The sequence below is a fragment of the Lepus europaeus genome, chromosome 23, assembly GCF_033115175.1.
Source record: "Lepus europaeus isolate LE1 chromosome 23, mLepTim1.pri, whole genome shotgun sequence".
NCBI classification, from domain to species: Eukaryota; Metazoa; Chordata; class Mammalia; order Lagomorpha; family Leporidae; genus Lepus; species Lepus europaeus.
In genome coordinates, this window is record NC_084849.1 from 28602262 (window position 1) to 28623259 (window position 20998).

A 20998-nucleotide genomic window follows, 5' to 3' on the forward strand; every position below is an offset into this window, starting at 1 on the left:
ACAAACACGCAGCAAACAAAACCTGCAGAACCTGTGTGCATCCAGAGCGGGAAAGAAGCAGCCAGAAAATGGGAGAACCTGTTTGCATAGCGCACAGCTGCCCAGGGATGAAGATCCCCGGGCAGGAAGAGAGCTCCGACAACTCAGCCCCAAAGCGCCAGCAGAATCTTCAAAGTTGGACTCGGAGACATCCAGAAAACACTGGCATCCAGCACGGCAGGTAAGACGCCTGCAGCCGGCATCAGAGGTGCCCGAGTTCGAGTCCCAGCTTCATCTCCACTCCCGGCTCCCCGATCACACATGGGAGTTGCAGCAGGTGACAGCCCAAGGACCTGGGCCCCTGCCCCCCATGCACGTGGGAGACCCACGTGGAGCGCTAGGCTCCTGGCCTGGACCTGGCCCAGCCCAGGCTGTTGAGGTCATTTGGGGACTGAACCAGCAGATAGAACATCTCTGCTTTCCTCTCTGACTGTAACTTGGCCTTTTGAATAAACTTTATAAAGATCTTTAACAAAAAAAAAAAAAAAATGAGAAAAGAGATAGAGGTAGGGGCCGGCGCTGCGGCTCAGTGGGTTAATGCCCTGGCCTGAAGCGCTGGCATCCCATATGGGTGCCAGTTCTAGTCCTGGCTGCTCCTCTTCCAGTCCAGCTCTCTGCTTTGGCCTGGGAGAGCAGTGGAGGATTGCCCAAGTGCTTGGGCCCCTGCACCCGCATGGGAGACCCAGAAGAAGCTCCTGGCTCCTGGCTTAAGATCGGCGCATCTCCGGCCATTGTGGCCACTTGGGGAGTGAACCAGCAGATGGAAGACCTCCTCTCTCTGCGTCTCCTTCTCTCTGTGTAACTCTGACTTTCAAATAAATGAATAAATCTTTTAAAAAAAAGAGAGAGAGAGAGAGAGGTAGACAGAGGTGGAGTGTGGGGGAGGGGAAGTTCTTGCTCTGCATGGCTGAGCCACCCAGATAAATGCCACCAACTCATACGCTTGGAGACGGGTAAAATGGCAAAGAGTAGATTCTGTGTATTTTATCACAATAAAAAAAAAATGCAGGACTAATTGTTTTGTTGTTATAAAAGCAAACAAACATGGCACTTGGCTTCCCTGTCCCATAAAGATGGACTTAGTAAAGAGGTGAGAACGCATTCTTAAATGGAGGTGAAGGCGCAGGGGGCCCGCTGTCCCATGAGTGTCGGCCGCTGGTGCTGCAGCTGGGCAGTGCTGCCGCCTGGTGGACAACTTGAGTGCAAGGCCCCCACAGCGCGCAGGTGCATCCACTTCCGGGCTGTGCCTGCACTCAAGAGTACAGGGCCCCATTGGAGTCTCATTGGCTGAGGCGGGGGCGCTGTCCAGGGCCCCGCCTGCTCCGAGTCAGCCTTTATTAGGCTTTCCCAGGGTCCAGGCAGGTGTTTTGCGTGGTGAGCCAGTAGCCCTTTGCAGTGGGCCAAGTTTGCTCAGCCCAAAGCCACAGTCCAGGGAGGCCAGCCAAGACCAGGGCCAGGCCTGTTGGACCCCCAACAGCTGAAGCGGGGTTGGCAGGGACCAGCTTGGGGAGAGACTAGGGCAGGGGGCACGGCCAAGGTCAGTTCGGGCGGCCTGGGCCCAGGTAGATGGCCTTCTCCAGCCCGTCCACCACCGGCATGTACTCCAGGAAAGAGCTGTAGTGCGTGCATTCGAAGCTGCTGCTCCCGCGCACGTGGGCCAGGAAGTCAGGAGCCCCTGGGACAATGACGTTGTCGGCCAGCAGCACCGACCCCTTCCGCAGAAGGCCACACTCCTGCAGGCGACAGAGAGATGGCGCCAGGGCGGGGGCAGTCAGGGGTGCCCGGCCAGCCTGCCCCAAACAGGGACAGGTGCTCGCCACCAGGCCTAGGTTCTGTTCTCTGTTGTCCTCTCCCTCCTCCCTGAGGCTCCCTACCTGGCCCCTACCCCACAAGGCCCTTCTCCCATCTGCACCTGCCCAGGGGCCTCCTATCCTCTGTATGCGCTGGCTTCAGACAGTGGCTCCAGCAGAGGGAGGTCCCTGCCCAGGGCTGCCCCCAGGGCTTGGCCAAGGCATCCCGGCAGCCCCTGCAGTCCGTGGGGGAGGGACTCACCTCCAGCAGGAATGTGTCCGGCAGGTAGCGCTCCTTCCAGTGGTCCAGGAAGACCATGTCCAGTGTGTCCACGTCATACTTGTGCTTCAGCTGGGGGATGAGGTCCTGGGACGCCCCGAGCAGCACAGTGACCTGGCACAGTGCACTGTTGGTGCCGCCTGTGGGGACCCCCAGGCGAACCCCACCTGTGCACCCACGCCTGCTCTCCTTAGGGGTTCTAGGAGGACAGTCCCCTCTCTCCACCCCTCCCGACGTTCCAGCTCTTAGGACAATGGGGCAGTGACAGCACCCTTGCCCAGCTGCTAGGAGCTCCTTCCAGGACCCCAGGCCTGGGATACACTGAGGGGCGCGACCATGATGGGAGTCCAGTGAACGTGGCCTTGAATCGAGCCTGGGTGTCCTCTGGGTGCTCCCTCCCGCCAGCCGCTGTCTCCCGGGTCAGCTGAGCTTACCTTGTCCTGCAGGCCAGCAATGTCCAGCATTTGTTGGGTGATGGCCGCATAGGTGGGGTTGATCTCCATGGTGAGCAGCCGCCCGCCAGGGGGCAGCAGACGGGCGATGCGCACCGCCGAGTAGCCGCAGTAGGCTCCCAGCTCCAGCACCAGAGAGGGGCGGTACTCCCGGATCACGGAGTCCATGATCTCTCCTGCAAGGGGCAGGGGTGGGGAGGGGGTGTCCTGGGAGGGGGGGCACCTGGCCCCGGATCCCCCCCTGGCCTCCTCTCTGTGGGGTCTGCTACACCCCAAGCTCCCAGTCCTGGCACCTGGCCCCACTGCTCTCACACCTGCCCCTGTCTCTCCCACCTTGCCTGGTTCACGCCTCCTGGATCATCAGGTTCCCAGGGGTCTGGCAGGGGCTGTGAAACCTTGTCCCCAAGCCCACTCCAGGGAGTTTGGCAACCATGCCTGTGCCCTGGCTGGAGTTCAGGGCCATGGGGTGCCCTGACTGACAGGTCCCCAGATGTAAGTGGCGGGAAGCCACAAGCAGCGGGGCCACCTCCACACCTGCTGGTGCAGCACCTGCTCCAAGCCCCATTGTGGCCAGCTGGTGTGGAGTCCCCAGAGCCCAGTGTCCACTGAGACACCTGTGGCCGTGCCCACGTAGAGGCTCACCCCCGCCCCAGTTCTCTCCTCTCCTTGCAAAGTACGTTTTGCTCACCCGATGGGTCGGTGGCCCAGGTGCAGGCTCCCCGCACCACCCTTGCCCCCAGCCCTGCAAGAGGAGCGCCTTACCCTGGCCTGGGCATGTCCCAAGCTCCAGGAACAAGGGGCCAGTCCCCTACAGGCTGTCACCCAGCTTCGGCGCCCAGGGCCCCCCGGCCACGACACCCACCTTTCTTGTCACCCACGTTCATGGCCCACTCCTTCTGCGAGCAGTAGGTGTCGATGGCGTCCAGCACGCTCTGCGGGTCCCCGCGCTGCGCGTGCTGCCGCACGTGGCGCAGGATGCGCTGCTCCTTGCTGTCGCCCATGAGCAGGTTCCGGAGCGGCTGCAGGAGGAGCTCGTTGTAGCCGATCCGCAGCAAAGCCCAGTGCCGGCGGCGGCACAGGAACAGCATCAGCCCCAGCAGAGTCAGGCCCAGCGCGGCGGCCGCCCACAGCAGGGGCGGGGCCTCCAGCATCTACGGGGGGCGGGGCGAGAAGGGGCGTGGCTTGAGTGCTCTGCACCAGTCCCAGTCCCGGGCTGCCAGCCGCCCACAGCGGGGGCGGGGCGAGAAGGGGCGTGGCTTGAGTGCTCTGCACCTGTCTCCGTCCTGAGCTGCCGGCCGCCCACAGCGGGGGCGGGGCGAGAAAGGGGCGTGGCTTGAGTGCTCTGCACCAGTCCCAGTCCTGGGCTGCCGGCCGCCCACAGCGGGGGCGGGACGAGAAGGGGCGTGGCTTGAGTGCTCTGCACCTGTCTCCGTCCTGAGCTGCCGGCCGCCCACAGCGGGGGCGGGGCGAGAAAGGGGCGTGGCTTGAGTGCTCTGCACCAGTCCCAGTCCCGGGCTGCCGGCCGCCGCCAGCCAGAGTTAAGCATGGGTCACCTGCATTGCGGGGAGTGGCAGGTGACTTTGGGAGGCTGGAGCCGCCACCGGGCACAGGGGCCCGCCTTCATCTGAGTTTCGAGCTCGCTGGCGCCAGCCCTACCACGGGGCCCTCCGTGGAAAGATGGAATTCGAAGAGAGGTTTGTGCCGGTGGGAAGCAGTTCACGGTCGGAAGACGCATTTTCCGTGATGCAAGGTCGCGTTGCACTGAAATCGGCACCTTTGAAAAGCCCACTTTGCACCTGTTTTTCCAGTTCCCGCGTATTTCTTAGGGACACCCCACAGAAGTTTCCACCCTTAGCCCAGAGCCCGGCCATGCCCTCACAAATCGATAGTCACTGCCGTCACAGGTGGCGGCTTTAGCCGCTACGTGACCGCACCGACCCCAAATCGATAGTTCTAAAAAGATAGTTCTAAAACGTCTCCCGCTTAGGTCATTCCTTTGGCCTGCACGCGTGTCCAATGGTGCTTCTCTCTCCTGGGTTATTGTTGCCTCCTGGCTCTGGCGAGAGCGTGCATTCACAAGCTGGATTTTAACCCCCGAGGGTTAAACACCAGCTGTGGTGTTCAAAGGGGGGCTTTGGGAGGTTATCACGATGTGATAAGCCTCTCAGGGTGGGGTCCCCACAGTTGAGTACTGGGGGCGCTGTATAAAGAGAGAGGCCTGAAGGGACCCACCAGTCGCCTGCCTCTGTCACCAAGAAGCACATCACCTTGGACCTTGGACCAGAACCGCGAGTCGAAATAAACCTCTTTCCGGGACTTGAACCAGCACTCAGCTACAGGATGCTGGCATCGCAGACAGCGGGTTAACCTGCTGTGCCACAATGCTGGTCCTGTTCCCCATATTTAAAAGAGGGGGGCAGCGCTGTGGCGTAGTGAGTAAAGCTGCCAGGATCCCATATGGGTGCCGGTTCGAGTCCCGGCTGCTCCACTTCCAATCCAGCTCTCTGCTATGGCCTGAAAAGCAGTAGAAGATGGCCCAAGTCCTTGGGCCCCTGCACCCCTGGGGGAGACCTGGAAGAAGCTCCTGGCTTCAGATCGGCACAGCTCCGGCCGTTGCGGCCAATTGAGGAGTGAACCAGCGGATGGAAGACCTCTCTCTGCCTCTCCCCTCTCCTTCTCTCTCTGTGTAACTCTTTCAAATAAATAATCTTTTTTTTTTTTTTTTTGACAGGCAGAGTGGACAGTGAGAGAGAGAGACAGAGAGAAAGGTCTTCCTTTGCTGTTGGTTCACCCTCCAATGGCCGCTGTGGCCGGTGCACTGCGCTGATCCGGGTGCTTCTCCTGGTCTCCCATGGGGTGCAGGGCCCAAGGACTTGGGCCATCCTCCACTGCCTTCCCGGGCCACAGCAGAGAGCTGGCCTGGAAGAGGGGCAACCGGGACAGAATCTGGCGCCCCAACCGGGACTAGAACCCGGTGTGCCGGCGCCGCAAGGTGGAGGATTAGCCTAGTGAGCCGCGGCGCCGGCCATCAAATAAATAATCTTAAAACAAAAAACAAAAAACAAAAAAACAACAGTGGCCAGCACCGTGGCTCACTAGGCTAATCCTCCACCTGCGGCACCGGCACCCCGGGTTCTAGTCCCGGTCGAGGCGCCAGTTCTGTCCCGGTTGCTCCTCTTCCAGTCTGGCTCTTTGCTCTTTGCACCTGGCTCCTGGCTTCGGATCGGCGCAGCGCACCAGCCATAGCGGCCATTTGGGGGATGAACCAACGGAAGAAAGACCTTTCTCTCTGTCTCTCTGTCTCTCTCTCTCTCTCTCTCACTGTCTAACTCTGCCTGTCAAAAAAAAAAAAAAATTAAAAAAAAAACAGTAAATGTGGGAAGTAAATTCCAAAAATGCAAAGGTCGATTCCGCTTCAATGGGGGTTGCTTTGGAAGGCTGTAGAAGCCTAAACTGTTTACCTCAATGCCTGGGGCACCTGCAGCGTCTGAGAACTTGGCATTTCAATCTCTAATCTCTCGCTCTCACTGCTCACTGCTCCTGAACGCGGGGGCACAGGGACCTCGGGGCCTGGGGGAGGACCAAGGGACAGTGACCCCGCCCACTGATCAACCAAGCCGCCCAGAGGTTTCCAGCACAGAATCAGCAAGTGCACGACCGGTGTGCAGGTGCCCTGAAAACCGAGCCCGTTTCTGCTGGCTCAGAAAACCACACAGTGGCAGGCGTTGGGTCTGGGGTTAGGACGGCCACGTCTCTCAGCTGGGTGCTCCACCTTCCTGGCCATGCAGACCCTGGGAGGCAGTGAGGATGGCTCAGGTGACTGCGTCCCTGCCACCCATGTGGGAGACCCCGGGTGCAGCTCCCAGCTCCTGGCTTCCTTTCACCTGGGCCAGCCCAGCCGTTGTGGGCATTCAGGGGTGTGAACCAATTAATCGGAGTTCTGTTTGTCTCTCCAATTGAAAAAAAAGAGAGACTAGGTCGGCGCCGTGGCTCACTAGGCTAATCCTCCACCTGCGGCACCGGTACCCCGGGTTCTAGTCCTGGTTGGGGTGCCGCTTCTGTCCCGGTTGCTCCTCTTCCAGTCCAGCTCTCTGCTGTGGCCCAGGAAGGCAGTGGAGGATGGCCCAAGTGCTTGGGCCCTGCACCCGCATGGGAGACCAGGAAGAAGCACCTGGCTCCTGGCTTCGGATAGGCGAAGCCAGGATTGGGGGGTGAACCAATGGAAGAAAGACCTTTCTCTCTGTCTCTCTCTCTCTCACTGTCTAACTCTGCCTGTCAAATAAATAAATAAATAAACAAATAAAAGACTAAACTATTGCTTTGTTTGATAGAGATATCTTTAAATATAAAAACAAAGACCAGCGCTGTGGTGTAGCAGGGTCAAGCCTCTGCCTATGACACTGGCATCCCATATGGCTTTGTGTCCCAGCTGCACCGCTTCTGATCCAGCTCCCTGCTAATGCACCTGGGAAAGCAGTGGAGGATGGACCAGGTGCATGGGCCCCTGCGCCCACATGGGAGACCCAGAAGAAGCTCCTGGCCCCTGGCATCAGCCCAGCTTAACCCTGGCTGTTGTACCCATCTGGGGAGTGAACCAGCGGATGGAAGGTCTCTCTTTGTCTTCTCTTTCTGTAACTCTGCCTTCAAATAAATAATCTTTAAAGATAAATTAAAAAGGAAAGTACTCAGCCACACGCGGAGGGCTCGCCCAGAGCCGTCCAGGTGGTCCCATGCTCGGGGTCAGCCCTGAGCCCTCCTTGGGAAGCAGAGTTCTGTGTGTTCCTGGCGCAGGGACCCAAGGACGGGGGTGGCCAGCCTTCCAGAAAAGTCTGCACATGGCTAGCCACGCCCACTTCCCCTGACTCCTCCTCCTCCTCCTCCAGCCTTCCAGAAAAGTCTGCACATGGCTAGCTACGCCCACTTCCCCTGACTCCTCCTCCTCCACGCCCACTTCCCCTGACTCCTCCTCCTTCTCCTCCTCCTCCTCTTCCTCCTTCTCCTCCCCCTCCTCCACCACCACCACCAGTGCCTGTGGTCCCTGGATCGCAGTGAGTGCAGGAGGGGAGGGCTGGAGTCCCCACACAGGCTCTGATGACATCACCAGTGAGCCCCACCGGCAGAAGCTGCTGGGCGGGGCCGTTACCATGGGAACATGAGAGCACCAGAGAAAAGTAATGGCAGGCTCTGACTTCCAAACCCACTACTAGGCTATAGGAATTAAAAACTGGCGCAGGATAGCAGCCGGCTATGACGCCTGTGACGCCAGCATCCCGTATGAGCACCTGTTCGAGTCCCGGCTGCTCCACTGCAGATCCAGCTCCCTGCTGATGCACCTGGGAGGACAGCGGAAGACGGCCCAAGGGCTTGGGCCCTGCACCCATGTGGGAGACCCGGATGTCCACAAGTAATACCGGACGTGGCCTCTGCAGCACCGGCTTAACCTGTTGCACCACAATGCCTGTCTTGGCAATGGATCCTCAGACCCAACGCATATGCACAGAAAACAAAAGAAAAGTAAATTTGATTTCATTAAAATTTCTTTGTGCATCAAGAGAGTGAAAGAATAACCCAGAGAATGGAAGATAATATTTGTGGGTCATTCAGCTGGCGAGGGCTTACGACAGAGAGTAGGAACAGAATGCTGACAACTCAGCAACAAAAAGACAACCCAGTTTTAAAAGTTGGACTTAGGGGCCGGCGCTGTGGCGCAGTGGGTTAAAGCCCTAGCCTGCAGTGTTGGCATCCCATGTGGATGCCGGTTCGAGTCCTGGCTGCTCCACTTCCGATCCAGTTCCCTACTAATGTGCCTGGAAAAGCAGCAGTGGAAGATGGCCCAAGTCCTTGGACCCCTGCACCCATGTGGGAGACCCAGAAGAAGGTCCTGGCTCCTGATTGGCTCAGCTCCGGCCATTGCAGCCATTTGGGGAGTGAAGTGGCGGATGGAAGATCTCTCTCTCTCTCTCTCCCTTTCAAATGAATAGATAAATCTTTAAAAGAAACAAATTGGGGTCCGGTGCTGTGGCGCAGCAGGTAAAAGCCCTGGCCTGAAGCACCGGCATCCCATATGCGCACTGGTTCTAGTCCTGGCTACTCCTCTTCCGATCCAGCTCTCTGCTATGGCCTGGGAGAGCAGTAGAAGTTGGCCCAGGTCCTTGGGCCCCTGCACCCATGTGGGAGACCCGAAGGAAGCTACTGGCTTCTGGCTTTGGATCAGCGCAGCTCCAGCTGTTGTGGCCATCTGGGGAGTGAACCAGTGGACAGAAGACCTTTCTCTCTGTCTCTACCTCTCTCTGTAACTCTTTCAAATAAATTAATTAATTAAAAAACACAAATAAGTAAAATAAATCTTTTAAAAAAACACACACAAAAAGGAAACAAAGTGGATGAGAGGCAGCCAGAGGGAATGGGGAGGTGGGGAGGAGACATTATGACTCCACACAGCTGAACCATCAGCTGAATGCCACTGAATCCTACCCTTAGAGACAGTTAAAATGGCAGAAGATAAATTCTATGTATTTTTTAAACACATTTACTTGTGGGGCTGGTGCTGTGGCATAGCAGGTAAAGCCACTGCCTGTAGTGCCAGCATCCCATATGGGCACCGGTTTAAGTCCTGGCTGCTCCACTTCTAATCCAGCTCTCTGCTATGGCCTGGAAAAGCAGTAGAAGATGGCCCAAGTGCTTGGGCTCCTGCACCTATGTGGGAGACCTGGAAGAAGCTCCTGGCTCCTGGTTTTGGATCGGTGCAGCTCCAACTGTTGCAGCCATCTGGGAAGTGAACCAGCAGATGGAAGACCTCTCTCTCTCTCTCTCTGCCTCTCCTTCTCTCTGTGTGACTCTGACTTTCAAGTAAATAAATAAATCTTTTTTATTTTTTAAATGCTTCTTCCAGGTCTCCCATGCAGATGCAGGGGCCCAAGGACTTGGGCCATCTTCTACTGCTTTCCCAGGTGCATCAGTAGGGAGCTGATGATCAGAACTGGAGTAGCTGGGTCTCGAACCGGTGCCCGTATGGGATGCTGGTACCACAGGCTGCAGCTTCACCTTTTAACGCCGCAGTGCCGGCCCCAAATTCTGTGTTTTACAAAGCATCCCGGGGCCGCTTTGGCACATGAACTCCCGGCCTGGAAAATTTTTCCCTGGCTCCTGGTTTCAGGCAGTGATTCACTCCCTGACTCTTGGCCAGGAACAATTTTTTTTTTTTTGCTCCACGAAGCCTCTTTGTTCTCCCCCTTTGCTTCTGCCCCTCCCATGGCAAACAGCTTGGTGGCCAAAAACAGAATGTGAACTCCGGCAGGCTGCCTCCTCTGCACTACCTCTCCTCCCCACGTGAGGGCGCTTTAAGATGCTCACAGAATATGGAATAAAAAGGTAAATTTATTTGGGTACAAAAAATATGTTGAAATTTTGGGGCCGGCGCTGTGGCATACTGGTTTGTAAAGCCGCCGCCTGCAGTGCCAGCGTCCCATATGGGCGCCGGTTCAATTCCCAGCTGCTCCACTTCTGATCCAGCTCCCTACTGATGCACCTGGGAAAGCAGTAGAAGATGGCCAAGTCCTTGGGCCCCTGCACCTGTGTGGGAGACCTGGAAGAAGCTCCTGGCTCCTGGCTTTGGCCTGGCCCAGGCCTGGTTGTCGTGGCCACTACAGAATGAACCAGCTCTCTTTCTCTCTGTCTCTCCTTCTCTGCCTCTCTGTAACTCTACTTTTCAAATATAAATAAATCTTTTTTTTTTTAATAAAAGGCACTATTTATTTATTTGAAAGGCAGAGTTACAGAGAGTTAGAAAGGGAGCGATAAAGAGAGAGAATCCTCTGGCTCACTCCCAAAATAGCCACAAAGGCTGGAGCTGTGCTGATCCAAGGCCAGGAACCAGGAGCTTTTTCCAGGTCTCCCACATGGGTGCAGGGGCCCAGGGACTTGGATCATCCTCCACTGCTTTCCCAGGCCATAGCAGAGACTGGATTAGAAGTGGAACAGCCAGGACTCGAACCAGCTACCATATGGAATGGGGCACTGTAGGCAGAGGCTTTACCTGCTAAGCCACAGGGCTAGCTCCTCTGTTTTTCAAATAAAGAAACAAATAAACCTTTCAGAAAACTGTATCTAAAAATTATACATCGGGGCCGGCGCTGTGGCTCAATAGGCTAATCCTCCGCCTAGCGGCGCCAGCACACCAGGTTCTAGTCCCGGTCGGGGCGCCGGATTCTGTCCCGGTTGCCCCTCTTCCAGGCCAGCTCTCTGCTGTGGCCAGGGAGTGCAGTGGAGGATGGCCCAAGTGCTTGGGCGCCTGCACCCGCGTGGGAGACCAGGATAGGCACCTGGCTCCTGCCATCGGAACAGCGTGGTGCGCCGGCCGCAGCGGTGGCCATTGGGGGGTGAACCAACAGCAAAGGAAGACCTTTCTCTCTGTCTCTCTCTCTCTCTCACTGTCCACTCTGCCTGTCAAAAATAAATAAATAAATATATATATATATATATATATATATATATATATACACACACACACACACATCGGGTCCCAGGACTCCACACTGCTCACTGGCGCCTGCTGGTGGCCCCGCGCGCCTGCCCGCCCAGTGTAACCTCCTGCCCTGTGCAGGGGCCGTCAGCACCCGTGCAGATTGCAATAATCGGTGGAACAGGCCTGGATGATCCAGAAATTTTAGAAGGAAGAACTGAAAAATATGTGGACGCTCCCCATGTGGCAGAGAGGCTGGACCTCGCTATGCAAGTATTGCCATGGCAACAGCTTATGCGCCCTGGGAGGAGCATGAGGAAGCGTTCAGTGGACCGGCGAAGACGCCACTAAAGCCACAAGTTTGCTCCTGACCACCATACCTCAGATAGGGCCCAAGAATGGTCCAAAACCCTGCGTAACCTGAAGAATACGGCCCAGTTTTCTCTTTTATTACCAAGACATTAAAATAGCCCTAGGAAAACGGTGACTTTCCAATTCCAGTCGTTGTGGGAATTGCTGCTTAACTGGGAAGAAAAAATCCTGGGAAAGACGTGGAGCTTTCACGCACTTGCCTGGGGGAGAAAACAAGTGCAGGGGAGAGACTCCTGCAAATGTTCAAGACTCCTCCCCCTGGGAGACACGGACGACTTCAGGACGTGGAGGAAAGCAAGGGCCCCGTCCGCGTGGGGGTAAAAGTCTTACATTTTAATTTAAAGATTTGTTTATTTACTTGAAAGTCAGAGTGACAGAGAGAAGGAGAGGCAGAGAGAGAGAGAGAGAGACAGAGAGAGAGAGAGAGAGAGAGAGAGAGAAGTCTTCCATCCACTGGTTCACCCCCTAGTTGGCCACAATGGCCAGAGCTGCGCCGATCTGAAGCCAGGAGCCAGGAGCTTCTTCCAGGTCTCCCACATGGGTGCAGGGGCCCAAAGACTTGGGCCATCTTCTACTGCTTTCCTAGGCCATAGCAGAGAGCTGGATTGGAAGTGGAGCTGCCGGGACTTGAACTAGTGCCCTTATGGGATGCCGGGACTGCAGGCAGCAGCTTTACCCGCTATGCCACAGCGCCGGCCCCAACATCTTACATTTTAGAATAAAACAAGATACCATTCTTCCCTCTGGCTATTAAACTTGCAGCAGTACAGGCTGGGAAGTAGCAGGCGGTTTTCTGTGTTGCCAAGGACGGTGAGGAAGAAGTGGGACTCTGGCTCCTTGCTGGCGTGACTGCACGGTGGTGCAATCTTTGGAGGTCAGTTTGATAAAATGGATCAACAGGCTCAAAAATACACAGGCATTTTGTTTTGTGCATTCTCGTAGGAATTTCTCCTTGAGAAATGATCACATACATGTATAAATAAGAATTTTTAATAGGATTAGTTATAGCAAATTTTCAAACAATATGAATATCCAATATAAGGCAATTAGCTGTGGCTTAGTGTGAAGCAGTCAACTGAAAATCATGTTTTCGTATAATATTTATCTAAAAGAAATGACTGTTCTGGGGCCGGCACTGTGGCACAACGGGTTAAAGCCCTGGCCTAAAGCACCGGCATCCCATATGGGCGCCGGTTCTAGTCCCAGCTGCTCCTCTTCCGATCCTGCTCCCTGCTATGGCCTGGGAAAGCAGTGGAAGATGGCCCAAGTGCTTGGGCCCCTGCACCCATGTGGGAGACCCAGAAGAAGCTCCTGGTTCCTGACTTTGGATCGGCGCAGTTCCAGCTGTTGCAGCCATCTGGGGAGTGAACCAGTGGATGGAAGACCTCTCTCTCTGTCTCTACCAGTCTCTGAAACCCTGTCTTTCAAATATATAAAAAAAAGAAAAGAAAAAGAAATGACTGTTCTGTAATATAACATGAAAAGCTAGGTAAGAAGTTTACAGTACTTGTTTTAAAATGCCATGTTCATGCACACAAAGACTAGAAAGAAGTATAGAGAATCTTTGTATTTGAGGGTGGAGAGTCTGGGTAAGTTTTATCTTCTTTGAATGTTTCTGTATCTTCATAGTTTTCTACAATGAGCATATTCAAACAATAAAGTTGTAAAAATAAAACAAGTGTGCATCTGTAGCGATTACGAGGCGGTGTTCTCATAATACACCTGCGGCAGACACTGGTGTGTCCAGCTGGCTACTGATGGTTAGACATGTTCACCCATTTACGAGAACGAAATGATCAGAACAGGGGAGAACTGGAAGCATGGGAGAAAACCTCGCGGGAGCATCGGGCCGGACAAGAGGCCTTGTTTGTGAAATGGACAGTATGCAGAGAATGCAGAATGGGGTTTGTTAAGGAAAAGGTTGGGTAATTTTATCCCCAGTAAAATAAGAAGTCAATTAATTAACGAAAAGCAGACAAAGTAGGGGACAAACCAGATGGCAGGGGAAGCTGGAGACGGTTCGCAGAGGAGAAATTTTAGGCGGCTCAGCCAGAGCTGGCCAGGAACAAACAGATTTAAGTACAAAGTTTTCAAAAACAGGCCTAGATATCCCCAGTACACTGATATTCGGTTGCTTCCGTGTTAAGACCACCGGGTTGCTTCCTGTATCTGTCTTGTAGTCAGACTGTTAGGGGTTGAGGCTGCGGCACAGCAGGTTAAGCCACTGCCCGCAGTGCTGCCATCCCATACAGGCACTGGTTTGAGTCCCGGCTGCTCCACTTCTGATCCAGCTCTCTGCTATGGCCTGGGAAAGCAGTGGAAGATGGCCCAAGTGCTTGGGACCCTGCACCCACGTGGGAGACCCGGAAGAAGCTCCTGGCTCCTGGCTTGGGATCGGCCCAGCTCTGGCCACTGCGGCCATTTGGGGAGTGAACCAGCGGGTGGAAGACCTCTCTCTCTGTCTCTCCCTCCCTCTGTCTGTAACTCTGCCTCTCTAATAAATAAAATATTTTAATAAAAAGAAATATGGCATATATACACACACTGTATTATATAGTATTATTCAGCTATAAACAAGAATGAAATTCTATCTTTTGCAGCAAAATGGTAGGAACTCAAAGATATCAGGTGGAGTGAAATAAGCCAGGGGCCGGTGCTGTGGCACAGCGGGGAAAGCTGCCACCTGCAGTGCCAGCATCCCATAAGGGCGCCGGTTTGAGTTCCGGCTGCTCCACTTCCAATTCAGCTCTTTGCTATGGTCTGGGAAAGCAGCAGAAGATGGCTGAAGTCCTTGGGCCCCTGCACTGGCGTGGGAGACCCGGAAGAGGCTCCTGGCTCCTGGCTTCGGATCTGCTCAGCTCCAGCCGTTGCAGCCAATTGGGGAGTGAACCAGCAGATGGAAGACCTCTCTCTCTCTGCCTCTCTTTCTCTCACTGTGTAACTCTGTGTGTCAAATAAATAAATAAATATCACATGTTCTCCACTATATGTGTGAGTTACAGCTACAGTTATAAGAACAAAAAGAAAAAAAGTGCCTGTGTATATCGGTTTTGCTGCAAATTCCCTGTTTTGTCCAACTTTGGGGGAAAAAAAAGTCCAGGCTGAGATTCCTTATCCAAAGTTTCAGCAGGGGCCGGCAATGTGGCGCAGCGGGTAACACCGCCGCCTAGCAACCTGCAATGCCAGCGTTCCAAATGAGCTGCTCCACTCCCGACCCAGTTCCCTGCTGACGGCTCTGGAGAGCAGAGGAAGATGGCTCCAGTGCTTGGCCCCTGTACCCGACGTGGGAGACCTGGATGGAGCTCCTGGCTCCCCACTTCAGTCTGGCCCAAGTCCCAGCCAATTCAGCTGTCTGGGCAATGAACCAGGGCATAGAAAACTTCTCTCCCTCTGTAACTCTGCTTTTCAAAAAAAATAAAGAAAACCAAAAAAAAAAAAAAAAAAAAAAGCAAACTTAAAAAAGGCCTGTGTGGACAATCACCATAATTGCCATCCTTCCCACACTTCCCCAACAATCAGGCCAGACATCATGAGAGCAGACTTATGTTGTAAACAAGAATAATGTAATTTTGAATTTCTTTGATCAAAAAAGGTAAAATCTATATTTCAATGGAGAAGAATCTGGCCCTCTGTCTTTTTTTCTCTTAAGTACTTATTTATTTGTGTTTTTTTAAAAGATTTATTTATTTGAAAGTCAGAGTTGCACAGAGAGAGAGGTTTCCATCCGTTAGTTCACTCCCCAGATGGCCACAAGGCCGGAGCTATGCCGATCCAAAGCCAGAAGCCAGGAGCTTCTTCAGGTCTCCCACGTGGGTGCAGGGGCCCAAGCACTTGGGCCATCTTCTACTGCTTTCCCAGGCCATAGCAGAGAGCTGGATCAGAAGTGGAGCAGCCGGGACTTGAACCAGTGCCCATATGGGATGGCGGCAGCGCAGGCGGCCACTTTACCTGTTGTGCCCCAGCGCCGGCCCCAGCGCTCCCTGTCTGAGGTCTACGGTCTGCCTGTCAGTTGGCCTCCTGCCTTCTGCCATGCTTGGCCGGCCCTTACCCAACCCTCAGCGCCACTCTCCTGCCACGTGGCGGCTCCTATGACCTGGTGGCACTGAGCCGATGACCTGGTGGCACTGAGCACCCACACCTGACTGCTGGGATCCTTACTGGGACCAGCTCAGCTGTGCTTTCCCGGGTGTGTGTGTGTGTGTGTGTGTGTCTGAATAAGCCCTGCAGCCTGCAGCCAGGGACCTTCACCTTCAAAGAACTCACTACCACAGCTAAGGACCCGGAGCTACAGGGCGCCTCTGAAGCCCCTCCAGACACTGCAGCTCTGCTCCCCGAGTAACCAGGCTTCGGATGCCGCTTCCTGCTGCTGCACCTGCAAGGCAGGGGATGCCGGCCCCAACACTTGGGCCCCTGCCACCCGCACGGGAAATCAGGATGGAGGACCCGGCTCTTGCCTCCAGCGTGGACTAGCCCTGGCTGTCACAGACACCTAGGGAGGAGCTTTCTCTCTGTCACTCTGCCTTTCAAAGAATTACAAGTTAAAAAATGGGTGTAGAGCAGGCAGTTGTGACACTGCAGGCTCAGCTGCCGCCTGGGACACGAGTGTCCCTTATCAGAGCACCGGTCCCAGCTGCTCCTGGCACCCAGATGGGAGAGCTGGATGGGGTTCTGCACTCAGCCCTGGCTGCTGTGGGCATCTGGAGGGAACCCGTGGATGGAGGACCTCTGGGTCTCTGTGGCTTTCAAATAAATGAAGACAAATAGGGGCCGGCGCTGTGGCGCAGTGGGTTAAAGCCCTGGCCTGAAGCGCCGGCATCCCATATGGACACCGGTTCTAGTCCCAGCTGCTCCACTTCCGATCCAGCTCTCTGCTATGGCCTGGGAAAGCAGTAGAGGATGGCCCAGGTGCTTGGGCCCCTGCACCCATGTGGGAGACCCAGAAAGAAGCTCCTGGCTTCGGATCAGCTCAGCTCTGGCCATTGCAGCCATCTGGGGAGTGAACCAGCAGATGGAGACCTCTCTCTCTGTCTCCATCTCTCTCTGTAACTCTGTCCTTTAAATAATAAAATAAATCTTTTTTTAAAATTTTTTATTTTTTTTTGACAGACAGAGTGGACAGTGAGAGAGAGAGACAGAGAGAAAGGTCTTCCTTTGCCGTTGGTTCACCCTCCAATGGCCGCTGCGGCCGGCGCACCGCGCTGATCCGATGGCAGGAGCCAGGTGCTTCTCCTGGTCTCCCATGGGGTGCAGGGCCCAAGCACTTGGGCCATCCTCCACTGCACTCCAGGGCCACAGCAGAGAGCTGGCCTGGAAGAGGGCCAATCAGGACAGAATCCGGCGCCCCAACCGGGACTAGAACCTGGTGTGCCGGCGCCGCAGGCGGAGGATTAGCCCATTGAGCCGCAGCGCTGGCCTAAAATAAATCTTAAAAAAATAAAATAAGTGAAGACAAATAATAAAACCATTGGGTTCACTTACAGCCAACTGCAACTGGTAGGTTAGAAATTAGGGGACGGCGCTGTGGCACAGTGAGTTAAGCCACCGCCAGCAGTGCCACCATCCCATACAGGCACCGCTTTGAGTCCTGGCTTCTCCACTTCCAATCCAGCTCTCGGCTTATGGCTTGGGAAAGCAGTGGAAGATGGCCCTAGTCCTTGGTGCACCCACGTGGGAGACCCGGAAGAAGCTCCTGGCTTCAGCCTGGCATAGCCCTGGCCATTGCAGCCATCTGGAGAGTGAATCAGCGGATGGGCCCGTCTCCCGCCTGAACTCTTTCCAGCACAACGCACTGCTCATCTTTGCTGGTTTGCGTCGCCCAGGAATGCAGCCGCCCCCTTCCAATCCTAACAGACCTAGCTGCTCAGCTCCTGCATCTACAAAAAGCAGCCAGACCAGAAAACCAACTTTGCGTGTGTTCATAGGCAGGAGGCTAGCTCCTTTCCTGCTCTCACAGAGCTGAGGGCCACACGACCCTAACAGCACCTACCCAGAGAAATTCCTGTTCCAGCAAAACCTGAAGCCCCGGCCCCTGTCACCCAGCCTCCATCCTGTGCACGAGCAAACCATGGGCCCCTGAGCTCCGTCCCCCGCCCTTCCCTCCCCCCCCCACCTCCAAAAGGCCTGGCCACTTCTGCAATTTCTCTCAGTATTTCCCAAGTGACATCTGTGCTGGCTGCCTTAACCAGCGTGGCCCTGTTAGTCTGCCCCCGTGGGGCCTGCAGAAGCCCCTCCCCCCTCCAAAGTAGCAAGGCTCGGGACAGCTCCCAAGGCCACTTTTACCCATAAAAAGCAAAAAGAGACAAAAGTCCCCAGGTGGAAAAACAGGCTGGTCTATTAGCAGGGCTGGCCTGGGTGACTTCACCTTTAACTATGTCCCCCCACCCAGGGCAGCCCAGCCCACTCTAGCCTTGGTGGGTAGGGGGGTCCTGAGCGTCAGGGGGTCCCCTCCTGGTGGGCAACCATTCTCTTGGAATGAAAAGCCTGGGGAGCATCCCAACCACTCTCCCACTCTGAGGGAGGGTCTGACCCCAGCCCAAGGGGACCCTCCTCTGATGGGTGGGGCACAAGTGCAAGGCCCTACCCCGTGACCCACCCCTGCCTGGAGCCCCCACCCCAGCACAGATGTCCCTCCCACAAAGAGTATGGCAACTCCTGTCCCTCTCCGAGCTCAGATTCCCCTACCCCAGGTACTTAGATACCTGCCCAGGGCCCAGGACCTCTGCCTAAGGTGCGGAGACCCCAGTCCAAGATCGGATCTCTTCACCCTAGGTCAGATTTCCCGCCCCGGGTCCCAGGACACCCACCACCCCCGAATCCCAGCTCAGATTCTCCCCAGCCCCAAGTTCCGAGACCCCCCCCCCCAACTCAGGGCTGGAGACCCCCACCCAAGGCGCGGAGACCCCCACCCAAGGCGCGGAGACCCGGGCCCAAGGTCGGATCTCTTCACCCTAGGTCAGATTCCCCGCCCCGGGTCCCAGGACACCCACCACCCCCGAATCCCAGCTCAGATTCTCCCCAGCCCCAAGTTCCGAGACCCCTCCCATCCTAACTCAGGGCTGGAGACCTCCACCCAAGGCGCGGAGACCCGGGCCCAAGGCGCGGAGACCCCCACCCAAGGCGCGGAGACCCGGGCCCAAGGTCGGATCTCTTCACCCTAGGTCAGATTCCCGGCCCCGGGTCCCAGCACAAGCCCCCCCAGCGCAGGTCCCGAGACCCCGCCCGCGCCGGGGCCCGCGCACTCACCTCGCCGCGGCCGCGCGCCCGGCCGGCTGACGTCCCCGGCGGCACAGGCAGCGCCGAGGGCAGCCCGGCCGCCGCGAGGCCCCGCGACGAGGGCGACGATGGCGGTGGCGCTGTGGCGGGGGCCCGGCGGGCGCTTCCGGTGGCGGCGGTGGGCCGCGGCGGGCGGGGCGCGGGGCGCGGCGCGGGGCGCTGCAGGTATGGGGGCCGGGGGCTGCAGCGCCGCCGCGGGGCGGGGGTCCGCGGGGGGCGGGGCGCTGCAGGTATGGGGGCCGGGGCTGCAGCGCCGCCGCGGGGCGGGGGTCCGCGGGGGGCGGGGCGCTGCAGGTATGGGGGCCGGGGCTGCAGCGCCGCCGCGGGGCGGGGGTGTGTGGGCGGGGGCGTCCCCGCGGGGGGCGGGGGAGGGGGGTTGCCGCATGAGGGGGTCCCTGTGCAGAGCTGGAGGTCCACGTGGAGGGGCCGCGAGGGCGAAGTGTGGGGGGTGTCTGTGCGGTCCACGTGGGGGTGTGCACAGCCTCGTGGGCAAAAGTCAGGGCAGCTGCTAGCTGGCGAAGCCGAGGCTGGGTCCCTGCCTCTGCTCTCCGAGACGACCCCTCCCATGACCATGGTAATATCCAGGCTCCCGCCCCCACCAAACCTGGCCCCCACAGATACTCATTACCTGAATCAAAGGGCAGCTGGGGACCCCGTGGGTCCTGGGCACTCACTGGTGGCCAAGCCCCTGGGCAGCAGGCGTGGGGGCGGGGCGATGCACACTTGTCTTTCTGGGGCCACCAAGGGACCCTGGCCAAGCCAGGGCAGTACCTTACCTACCCCTGAGCAGAGCCCTGCCTGGTCACTGTAGAGGGTTCACACCCTGCTCTCTAGGAAACACCCGCCTCCCCCCGCAGCAGGCCCCAGCACCCCCATCTGCCAAGGTGAGCCCAAGCCCATGCACAGTCCCAGTCCCCAGCTACACATGCACACGGTGACCACCGTTCCCCCTTCTGGGCTCGTGGACCGTGGGGCAGAGCCCCTGCCTCCTTACGTGAGCAGGGACAGGTCAGGGCTTGGTGCAGCTGTGGGAGGCGGAGCAGATGACCTTGGCCAGTGTGAACTTCAGGCAGATGGCTGGCTGCGCCCCCCTCCCCCCCCCCCCCCCCCCGTAAATGGGCGGGGCTGTTATTTTTGAAGCCCTAGGGAGCTGGGCAGGGAGGATGGCCCCCGCAAAGTCCTGGGAGATGGCCCTGCCTTGGAGGGACCTCGGGTCGCTGCTGAACCCTTGGGACCTCGGATGGAGCACCCCACCGGTCAGAGCTGCTGGACTGCCTCTGTCCGGTGGAGACATTGGCCGGCAGGGAATGCACTGTGGGAAGGAGCTGCCCAGTGCTTACTCCCGGCTCAGGGCCTCCAGGCTTCCTGCTCCACACGGTTTATCACACCCAGTGGCTCCCGCTGGTGTGTGTGGTTGCCTGGGTGGGGAGCAAACCGCCCAAGTTAAGCCCAAGGTCCGTGTGGCCGGCTCTGATAGCAGACCGTGGGACACAGTGCAGGGCTTCGGGGCAGGACAGCCCAGTTCTGGCGACAGGGAGGACAGGCCACCTGCAATGGAAGGTAGGGGTGTTCTGGGCGATGCCTGGGGACCCCCTGCCCCACCACAGAGCAATGGCATAGGAGAGAGACGGGGTGGGGGCAGGAGGGCTGTCTCTTCTGCCAGAAGTGGGCCTTGGTTTCCTGGGCGCCTGTCAGAGCCATCAGAGGCCTTGGGGCATTCACTGGGAGCATGCGTGGCACTGCTGGGAGTCCCCAGAAGTCAGCGGTGACTCCCGTGAACACCACATCCAGCCCGCCGTGTCTCATGCCGGCTGCTGGACGGGAGCTGGGTGGGGGAGGCCGTGGGCCTTTTTAAAACTTTATTTATTTGAAAGAGTTACACAGAGAGAGGAGAGGGAGAGACAGAGAGGTCTTCTATCTGCTGGTTCATTCACCAGATGGCCACAAGGCCAGAGCTGGGCCGATCTGAAGCCAGGAGCCAGGAGCTTCTTCCAGGTCTCCCATGAGGGTCCAGAGGCCCAAGCACTTGGACCATCTTCCACTGTTTTCCCAGGCCATAGCAGAGAGCTGGATTGGAAGTGGAGCAGCCAGGACTTGAACCAGCACCCACATGGGATGCCAGCACTGCAGGCGGCAGCTTTACCTGCTGCACCACACCCCAGCCTTGAGTATGCACCCCCCCTCCTTTACCTCATAGCATCAGCCCCCTGCAGATTGCTTTGTTTCCATTATTTTCCCTCCTTCACTGGGGGTGAAGGGAGGTGGGGGCGGCTGGTGCCTCCTGCTGGTCTCCCCAGCCTGGGGCCCAGGTCAAAGCACTTCTTTTCACCCC

At 57.0% G+C, this 20998-nt stretch overlaps 2 protein-coding genes across 5 annotated transcripts in view; one reads left to right on the forward strand and one right to left on the reverse strand.

Annotated features, from left to right (window-relative positions):
* Window positions 1-993: 993 nt before the first annotated feature.
* Window positions 994-19677, reverse strand: LOC133751835 (catechol O-methyltransferase-like). 3 transcript variants are annotated; one of them, XM_062181988.1, is made up of 5 exons: window positions 19661-19677; window positions 3424-3712; window positions 2544-2737; window positions 2092-2223; window positions 994-1772 (listed from the first exon to the last, which is right to left on the reverse strand). In XM_062181988.1, the coding sequence occupies exons 2-5, from the start codon at window positions 3710-3712 to the stop codon at window positions 1578-1580; spliced, it is 810 nt and encodes a 269-aa protein (XP_062037972.1). In that variant the 5' UTR covers window positions 19661-19677; the 3' UTR covers window positions 994-1577. The 3 variants fall into 3 exon arrangements, with proteins under 3 accessions (XP_062037972.1, XP_062037971.1, XP_062037970.1); XM_062181987.1 differs by lacking the exon at window positions 19661-19677 and adding an exon at window positions 19295-19482; XM_062181986.1 differs by lacking the exon at window positions 19661-19677 and adding an exon at window positions 18637-18688.
* The window catches only part of TXNRD2 (thioredoxin reductase 2), a 42512-nt gene continuing 40323 nt past the window's right edge, over window positions 18810-20998 (forward strand). For both annotated transcript variants that reach the window (XM_062181984.1, XM_062181985.1), the window contains exon 1: window positions 18810-18831. The gene's annotated coding sequence lies outside the window, so the exon portion shown is untranslated. The remainder of the gene's footprint in view (window positions 18832-20998) is intronic.